The sequence below is a fragment of the Hemitrygon akajei genome, chromosome 1 (assembly GCF_048418815.1).
Source record: "Hemitrygon akajei chromosome 1, sHemAka1.3, whole genome shotgun sequence".
Classification (NCBI taxonomy): Eukaryota; Metazoa; Chordata; class Chondrichthyes; order Myliobatiformes; family Dasyatidae; genus Hemitrygon; species Hemitrygon akajei.
The window spans coordinates 101,252,267-101,262,231 of NC_133124.1; the positions used below are offsets into that span (position 1 = coordinate 101,252,267).

General features: G+C 45.2%; 1 protein-coding gene across 1 annotated transcript in view; it reads right to left on the reverse strand.

Annotated features, from left to right (window-relative positions):
- LOC140729113 (CCN family member 4-like) overlaps nt 1-1,352 on the reverse strand; it is a 47,728-nt gene extending 46,376 nt beyond the window's left edge. The window contains exon 1 of the mRNA XM_073048528.1: nt 1,153-1,352. Coding sequence (XP_072904629.1) covers nt 1,153-1,200 — 48 coding nt within the window. The 5' untranslated portion in view covers nt 1,201-1,352. The remainder of the gene's footprint in view (nt 1-1,152) is intronic.
- Between the last annotated feature and the right edge of the window lie 8,613 nt (nt 1,353-9,965).

Below are 9,965 nucleotides of genomic sequence, written 5' to 3' on the forward strand. Positions count from 1 at the left end.
TTACCAGTAGCAACACCCCTGTCAGTAGCAGCGAGCTAACACGAATTTGCTGCGCATCTGCTTTAAAGAGGCGAAGCGTTTGTGGAAAAGTACCTCACGAAGACCTTTCAGCGCTCTTTACAAACAGTTGGCATCGTTCTTAAAACCTATTTGTTCTGGGAATGGTGGACCAAGCTGTCAAGGTCCAGCCTATCACTAAATAAACCGTCTCACAGCAAACAACACATCGTGACAAAAAAACATACAATTTTTGTCCCCACCAGAAAGATCTTTGCCACTCATTTCACTTTGCCCTCGGAGTTAATAGACCTCCGGAGTGCATCAACCGCACTCTCTTCTGGTTTTAATTCATCTGCTGAACATTTAAAATCCATATCCCCAGGCTCCCCCTCCCCTCCCCCCCGCCCCCCGCGGCATCTTCTATTATTAATTTAAAGTCAGTCTTGTTTGAAACTTTAGGCATTAAATCATTCCTATTTCAACAGCAGGAAGGCGGGTTCAAGTTTTCAAATTTAGCGTATTAACAGATGTAAGTGTTACCGCCTGGCACATCGGAGGAATCTTCACACATCTTTCCGATACACTTGTTCAAGTTCTCCCAAATCCCTTCCTTCCCCCACTTTCCATTCGCCCTCCAACCCACACCATCAACACTCGTTCCAGTGTCAAACATTCCACATTCGTAGAGCGACATCTCAATCAGAAATACAAGAATAATTTGCTATAATTAATATTTCAGTTACGCCTTCCCAAATAACTTTGCCACGTATTTAGTCTAATTGAAGCAATTCTCCAATACCGCCCGTTCTAACACAACACCTTCCCGTGTACTACACAAATGTCAGATTCACCCAGTGACGTTAACTTCCTTAGCTCTTTCCCTGCTTTCATCGCCTTCCCCCAAAACATGCTGCCTTTCCCTTCTCTCCGTAATCCCCTATTACCTGCCTGAAAATATGTTCTTATTCATAAAAATGCGCTTTTTAAATTTATGCTCTTTCGCATCCCTCCTTGTTTTCAGCCTAGCTCCTCACCGGTTCCCTTTTAACTCCGGGTTGTCCTTTCTCAATCATTACTTCAGCAAACTTTTCCTCTCTCTCTCTCTCTCTCTCTGGCAGAGAAGTTTAAAAAAAACGAACCGACACTCTTCACCTGAGTTGTGATGCCTGCCACGAGAATCCAAAGCAGCAGCTTCTTCATCTCTGTAAAACCGTTGAAAATTCATTTAACCTTGAAGTTGAGGGGTTTGCAGATTCACAGGCTAAGGATTCCACCAGTCTGCATTCCTGAACACGTAATCCCAGCTAGTTCCATGCCGTCCTCCCTAAATTTCCCCTCAGTAAATCTAGCCTCTATAATTTCTCCTGTGACGTCAGGATAACTGACAATTATAACGCCCCCCCCCTCCCCAAACTCTATCTCTCCCTGGGTGTTTGTCCCAGTGTAAGCATCCACTGTGGCATTGCTCAGCAGGAAGTTTTTAAAGGCACAGAACACTCTCCAAAACGTGAGTGGATTTGGAAGCCAAAATATCTCTCTATTTTACATGTTCACCCTGATTGAAGAGACAGGAATTGCTGTAAGAGTTTCATCATAGAAATAATGCTGCCAGCTGCAAAAAGGATTAAAAAATAAAAACGGTTCTCTGTTGACAAACCAATGTCTCTAGGGAATCTGCACTTAAAATACATCAGGTGAAGGTATACCAACATGTGTAATTTCTGAATACAGGTGTCCCCCGTTTACGAATGTTCGATTTACGCCACTTCACTTTTACAAAAGACCTACATTAGTAACTTGTTTTCGCATTACAAAGAGGATTTTCGCTTTTACGAAAACTTTTCCTCTATAAATTAACAGTTCTTCGCTTTACGCCATTTCGGCTTAAGAAAGGTTTCATAGGAACGCTCTACCTTTGTAAGGGGCGGGGGGAACACCTGGTAGTTAAAATATGAACTTAAAGAAAGAGCAGAAATTCTCTACATTCACAGTGAATCCTGTAAACGCCAGCCGACCTAAGTCCCAGGTCATCTTTGACCCCCGTAAGCTGTGACCTGACCTTCCTTATGGGTTTGTGGATGGTATTAATCCAGTATTTCCTCAGGATCCTTGTGATCCTTCCAGAAACTGTGGAAATATAGGAGATGTAATTGGTGTCAAAATGTTTTTTGTGATGCGTCTAGTGTGGTAGGTTGTGCTTGTCGCTCTTACAGCTTCCACCACTGCTAGCAGTTTTGTGAAAAGGAGAGCTGAGTGTGTAAGTCTCTCCCTGGCAGTACACAGCCTCTCCAACAGCAAGCCTCACGTAGTGCCTCCTCACTGGCGACACATGGAAACTGAACCCCTTTCGGACTCAGGCTGAACTACAGAGGACGGGGAGGAGGTCTGGTCCCTGCACACAGAGCACACAGGCCCACCAGTGTGGACACGCTCTGGTGCTTGTGAACCAGATCCCCAGCTATGGGTAAGTAGCCCCATTATCTTGTGGGCAGCCTTGGGAGAGATGAAGGCTTTGGGAGTAAACCCAGACAGAAAATCCAGAGCGGAGCCCCTGAGGTGGTTGGACGTCATTGAACATCCTTCCGGGAGCTTCTGCAGCCAAGTTAGCGCCAAACGTATTGCTCCATAAGCTTTTCTTTGGACTACATTGGTGAGGCAGAGAGGGAGATCTTGGCGACTGGGCAGCTCAGGATCTCATACCTTCTGCCCAGCCTTGAGATGATGATCATCACCACCCATTGTCCTTTGAGACAGGTGGATGCCCAACAGTGAATTAGGGTATTGATACGGTTTTGATTATTTCTCCAAAAGGTCGACAGGGTTTTGCAGAGATATGATGATGTGCTGATATGATGTGCTGCTCTCTGGTGCTTCGAGGTGCCTGCTGTACTCCTTAGAAGGACACAGGAAGGCAGAGATCGCTGCTGTGCGGTAAACCACAAGGTTTTGATCTTTATACACCCTATTCCGAAGACAGTCAAAGGCTTTGTCTGTACAATGGAGAGTTTCATCAACAAAGTTCAAAGTTCAAAGCTGAATCATTGGCAGCTCAACATATTTAGGCAAAGGAGATGGTGATGGACTTTAGGAAGACCAAGCCTGCACTGCTCCCTGTTACTATTGATGCTGAGGACGTGTATGTGGTGTGGACCTACAAGTGGATGACAGACTTGAGTGGAGCACCAACACAGAGGCTGTGTACAAGAAGGGCTAGGCTAACCTCTACTTCTTGAGGAGACTGAGATCTTTTGGAGTATGCTGGCCTCTCCTTCGTATTTTCTACCAGTCTGTTTTTGCCAGTACAATCCACGGTGGTGTGCTGGGGCAATGGTATCAACGTCTGTGATGCCAACAGGCTCAATAAACTGATTAGAAAGGCTGGCTCTACTATAGGAATCAATCTGGACATACCGGAGGCTGTGATAGAACGAAGGACCCTACAGAAAATCCTGGCAATTCTAGACGCTGTTTCTCACCCTCTGCATGCCACTTTGGCTGAACAGAGGAGAACTTTCAGTAAGAAACTAAGTCAACAGTGCTGCTCCAAAGATGGCTATATGAGATCATTTTTACCCTCAGCCATTAGACTCTATAATGAATCAACCTACAGCTGGGGAAGTGACGAACCCCTCCGGTTTGGTGAAGATCTGGGCTAATGGTGATTCTACTAAGTCCATGGTAGTCGCTGCAGGGACAATGATTCCCAGCTTTCTTTTCCACAGAGAAGAATCCTGCAACAGCTGGGGACCAGGATGGATGAATGAAGCTGTGCTTTAGCACTTCTGTGATATAATTCATGACTTGGGTCTCAGGAGGAGAGAGAGAGAACAGACAGCCTCAGGATGTGATGATACCTGGGAGGAGGTCAAGTCATGTGGACTGTGAGATGGTAGGCTACTGGCTTCCCTTTTACTGAAGGCGATGGCTAAGTCATGCTATCCCTGTGGGAACTTGATAGGGCTAAGGATTTATGGGGGGAGTGGAAAGTCAACTGAGGTTGATGGCAGATGGTCCTGCAGGTGGAATCTCAACTCAGCAGTGAACAGGATGACCAGGCAAACAAGGATCATGATTGCAGGCCCATAACCAAACATGAGAGGAGTGTTGCGTTGAGTCGGTCAGGAGGAATTGGATGGACTTGTGGTGCTTCCTGATGCTCATGTGTGCAGGTCGTGTGCATGCTCGGACTAGCCCAGACCCCAAGGGATGTCTGTCAATGGCTATGATGATGAAGGGGTGAGAGATAAGTTTGGTAGGAGGTCTGAGCTGCACATAGAATCCGATCCTGAAAGTTATATGCTGTAGGGGAATCCACCAGACCCTTTTGTGTGTGCAGAGCTGATGGGGTGTAGAATGAGATGGCCTGTAGTGCTGAAAAGAGGGGATGGGGAGAGCTTCTCTGGAGGAAGGCCCCTCTTCTCTAGCCGGCATTGGTTTCTCCACTGATGCTCACGCTCGTGGAGGGTTACCCCTAACAGTGGGAGCTCTGGTGGCATTGGTGGTGGGGGAGGGGATTTGCAGTCTAAAATAGTTCTGGGAACTCAATCGGAGTTCTGGCTGATAATCTGGAGGGTCATTCCATATGATGCTCGTCAATATGATGGGCCAGAACGATGAAGCTTTCGAGGTCAGTGGACAACTCCAGAGCAGACAGTTCATCCATCAAGTGCTCCGACAGGCTGTGACGGTTATGGGCCAGCAGTGCTTCTGCACGGGCATCCGGGACTCAGAGGGAGGAAGTGTACCAAGGTGGAGAGTTGCAAGAGTCTGGCAGATTTCCTGCAGCTTTGCAATCATGTCCTCCTGTCGGCGGACAATGTTCCTCAGGTGAGCATACTCTGTTGGGTGAATTGTTGGTTTCACTCATCCTGTCAGGAAACCTGGAGGAAGTGTTTTGACACAAAAGCAGAGCAGTAAATTTGCTGATCCAGTTTACCACATTATCATCTAGATCATTGATATGGATGATAAACAACAGAGACAGCACCGATCTCTGCGACACACCACCAGTCACAGGCCTCCAGGCAGAGAAGCAACCATCTGCTTCCACGCTCTGTCTTCTCCCATGAAGACTCTAAAAAATCAAATTTACTGCCTCATCTTGAATGCCACTCTCCCATGTGAGACCTTGTCAAGGCCTTACTAAAGTCCATGTAGACAACATCCACTGCATTGCCTTCATCAACTTTCCTGGTAACTTCCTCGAAAAGCTCTACAAGGTTGGTTAGGCATGATCTACCACACACAAAGCCATGTTGTCTATCCAAATACTCATATATCTGGTCCCCTAGGATAGTTTCCAATAGCTTTCCCACTACTGATGCCAGGCTTACTGACCTGTAATTTCCTGGCTAATTCTTAGATCCTTTCTTAAACAACAGAACAACATTAGCTATGCTCCATTTCTCCAGCACCTCACCCATAGTGAAGGATGTTTTAATTATCTCTGCTAGGGCCCTGCAATTTCTGCACTTGCCTCCCACAGGGTCTGAAGGAACACCCTGGGGATTTGTCTACCCTAATTTGCCTCAAGACAGCAAAGCCCTCCTTCTCTGTATAGTGTTCATGGCCTCTCTGCTGCTTTACCTCACTTCTAGAGACTGTCTGTCTCCTGAGTAAATATACGGATGCAAAAAAAATCAGTTTAAGGTCTCTCCTGTCTCCTTTGGCTCCATGACTAGATTATCATTCTGATCTTCCAGTGGACCAATTTTGTCCCTTGCTATCCTTTTGTTCCTAGTATATCTGTAGAAGTGCTTAGAATTCTTCTTCACTAAGAGCAACCTCTTGCCTTCTTATAGCCTTCCTGATTTCCTTCTTAAGTGTTCTCTTGCATTTCTAATGCTCCTCTAGTACCTCATTTGTTCCTGCCTGCCTATGCCTGCAATGCACCTCCTTCTTTTTCTTAACCAGGGCCTCAAAATCTCATGAAGGCCACGGTTCCCTAAAACTGTTATTCTTGCCTTTTACTCTGACAGGAACACACAAGCTTTGTACTTCCAAAATTTCTCTTTGAAGACCTCCCACTTAACAAGTGCAAATTTGCAGAAAACAGCCTGTTCCAATCCACATTTGCCAGATCCTTTCTGATACCATCAAAACTGGCCTTTCTCCAATTTAGAATCTCAACCTGTGGACCAGACCTATCCTTTTCCTTATTTATCTTGAAACTAATGGCATTATTGTCACTAGATGGAAAGATTTCCCTACAGAAACTTCTGTCACCTGCCCTGTCTCATTCCCTAATTGGAGATGTACTTTTATGTACTGATTAAGGAAACTTTTATGAACACATTTGGCTACTCTTTTTCATCCTGTCCTTTTACAATATGTGAATCCCAGTCAATACATGGAATGTTAAAATCACCTCTTGATTCTTGCAACAATCTGTAATCTCTCTACAAGTTTGCTCCTCTAAATGCTGCCGACTGATGGGTGGTGTATATTATAATCCCAATATCATGGTCATATTTTTCTCTGTTCTATTCATAAAGCCTCATGAGATGAGCTCTCCAGTTTGTCCAGTCTGAGCACTGCTGTGACGTTTTCCCCGACTAGTGATGACAGCCCACCCTCTGCTCTATCACATCTAAAGCAATAAAACCCCAGAACATTGAGCTGTCAGTCCTGGCCCTCATGCAACCAAGTCTCACAAATGGCTATAATGTCATTCTATGGCTATAAGGTCCTTCATGTGAGACACATCCAGAAAGTCATGAGGCCATGGGATAAGTGGAACCTTGTCTGTTTGGATAAAAAATTGGTTTAAAGGAAGAAAGCAGAGGGTAGTCGTGGAAGGAAAGTATTCTGCCTGGAGGTTGGTGACTAGTGGAGTGCTGCAGGGATCTGTCCTGGGACCCCTGCTATTTGTGATTTTTATAAATGACCGGGATGTAGAGGTGGAAGGATGGGTGAGTAAGTTTGCGGATGACACGAAGATTGAAGGAGTTGTGGATGGAGCTGTAGGTGGTCGAAGGTTACAAGAGGATATAGACAGGCTGCAGAGTTGAGCAGAAAAATGGCAGATAGAGTTCAATCTGGACAAGTGTGAGGTGATACATTTTGGAAGGACAAACCAGAAGACTCAGTACAGGATTAATGGTCAATTACTTAAGAGTGTGGATGAACAAAGGGACCTTGGGGTTCAAATCCATACATCCCTCAAGGTCGCTGCACAGGTTGATAGGGTAGTTAAGAAGGCCTGTGGGATGCTAGGCTTAATTAACAGGGGGATTGAGTTCAAGAGTAGAGAGGTCATGTTGCAACTCTACAAATCTCTGGTGAGACCGCACTTAGAGTATTGTGTTCAGTTCTGGTCACCTCATTATAGGAAGGATGTGGAAGCTATGGAGAGGGTGCAGAGGAGATTTACCAGGATGTTGCCTGGATTGGAGAACAAGTAATATGAAGCAAGGTTAGCACAGCTGGGACTTTTCTCTTTGGAGCGTAGAAGAATGAGAGGGGACTTGATAGAGGTCTACAAGATTATGAGAGGCATAGACAGGGTGGATAGTCAGTACCTGTTTCCCGGGGCACAAATAGCAAACACCAGAGGGCATATGTACAACATTAAGGGAGGGTAGTTTAGGGGAGACATCAGGGGTAAGTTTTTTTACACAGAGGGTTGTGAGTGCCTGGAATGACTTGCCAGGGATGGTGGTGGAGGCTAAAACATTAGGGGTATTTAAGAGCCTCTTGGACAGGCACATGGATGAAAGAAAAATGGAAGGTTTTGGGTAGAGTGGGTGTAGTACTTTTTTTAAGGATTATATGGGTCAGCACAACACGGAGGGCTGAAGGGCCTGTACTGTGCTGTAGTGTTCTATGGTTCATAATTCTACATGCTGATCGATGCCCTAAGCTCATCAGCTTGTGGAGCACTCAATACAAGGAGTACAATACTCCTTGCATTGAAATATACAGAACATTAGTCCTACCATGCTCAACCTTTTGATTTTTGACTTTGTATGTAGGCTTAACAACATCATTCTCCTCAACCACTCCACTATCTGTTCAGATGATTTGGTTCCCCCCCCCCCCCCATAACTCTAGTTTAAACCCCCTCCCCTCTCCTTGCAACACTAGTAAAACTTCCCGCTTGGATATTAGTCCCCCTCCAGTTCACAAACCATCCCTTCTGCACAGGTCCCACCATCCCAGGAAGAGAATCAATGATCCAAAAGTCTGAAGCCCTCTCTCCTGCATCATCTTGCTAGCTTCATGTTAAACTGTATGATTTTCCTAATCTGTTATCACTACCACATGACACAGATAATAATAGAGATCACAACCCTGGGAGGTCCCGTCCTTGAACTTAACACCTAGCTCCCTGAACTTACTTTGCAGGAGCTTGACACCCCTCTTACCCCTGTCATTGGTACTGATGTGGAGCACAACCTCTGGCTGCTCACCCTCCCATTTCAGAATTCTGTGGACTCGATCCTAGATTTCCCTGACCTTGACACCTGGGAGGCAACACCTCATTCTTGTCCTTTCTGTTCACCTAACCAATGAATTCCCTATCACTACAGATCACCTCTTCTCTCCCCCCTCCCCACCTTCCCTTATGAGTCACAGAGGCAAACTCAGTGCCAGAGACCTGACTGCTGTGGCTTTCCTCTGCTAGGTCATACCCCTAACAGTATCCAGGGGTATTCTACACTGGCTGCCTGTCCCCTTCCCCTTCCTGCCAGTCACACAGTTAGCCATGTCCTGTAGATTGGGTGTAACTACCTCCCAGTATAGCCTGTCTATTAACCCGCAGCATTCCAAATGATCCAGAGTTCATTCTGTTCCAGCTCCAACTCCTGAACACAGTCTGTTAGAAGCTGCAGCCAGAAAAAGACTCTTGTTTGAAAGTGAAAACAAATCTCTACAAAGTGATCTAAATTGATAACAAATATAAAACACAAAATAATTGATTGTTTAATTGTTCACCCCCTTTTATATGACACAGTAAATCATCACTGGTTCAGCCAATTGGTTTTAGAAGTCACATAATTAGTTAAATAGAGATCACCTGTGTGTAGTCATGGTGTTTCAATTGATTGTGGTAAAACTACACCTGCATCTGGAAAGTCTAACTGCTGGTGAGTCAGCATCCTGTGACAACAGAAGAATATTCCAAGCAGCTATACAAAAGGGTTATTGAAAAGCACAAGTCAGGAGATGGATACAAGAAAATTTCCAAGTCACTGAATATCCTTTGGAGTACAGTTAAGTCAATCATCCAGAAATGGAAAGAATATGGTACAGCTGTAAATCTGCCTAGGACAGGCTGTCCTCAAAAACTGAGTGACTGTAAAAGAAGGAGACTATTGAGAGACCCATGACAGCTCTGGAGGAGTTACAAGTTTCAGTGGCTGAGATGGGAGAGACTGTACTTACAACAACCATTGCCCTGGTGGTTCTCCAGTTACAGCTTTATGGGAGAGTGGCAAAGAGAAAGCCACTGTTGGAAAAAAACTTCACATGAAATCTGAACTAGAGTTTGCCAGAAGGCATGTTGGAGACTCTGAAGTCAGCTGGAAGAAGGTTCTATGGCCTGATGAAACCAAAATTGAGTTTTCTGGCCATTAGACTAAATGCTATGTTTGGCATGAGCCAAACAATGCACATCATTAAAAACTCACTATTCTTACTGTCAAACCTGGTGGTGACTGCATCATGCTGTGGGGATGCCTCACTGCAGCAGGCCCTGGAAGGCTTATGAAGGTAAAGGGTAAAATGAATGCAACAAAATACAGGGAAATTCTGAAGAAAAACCTGATGCAGTCTGAAAGTCAGCTGTGACTTGGGAGAAGATTTGTTTTCCAGCAAGACAATGGCACCAAGCATAAAGCCAAAGCTATAAAGGAATGGCTTACAACAGCAAAGCTAATGTCCTGGAGTCACCAAGTCAGAGTCCAGGCCTCAATCCAATTGAGAATTTATGGCTAGGCTTGAAAAGGGCTGTTCACTCAAGA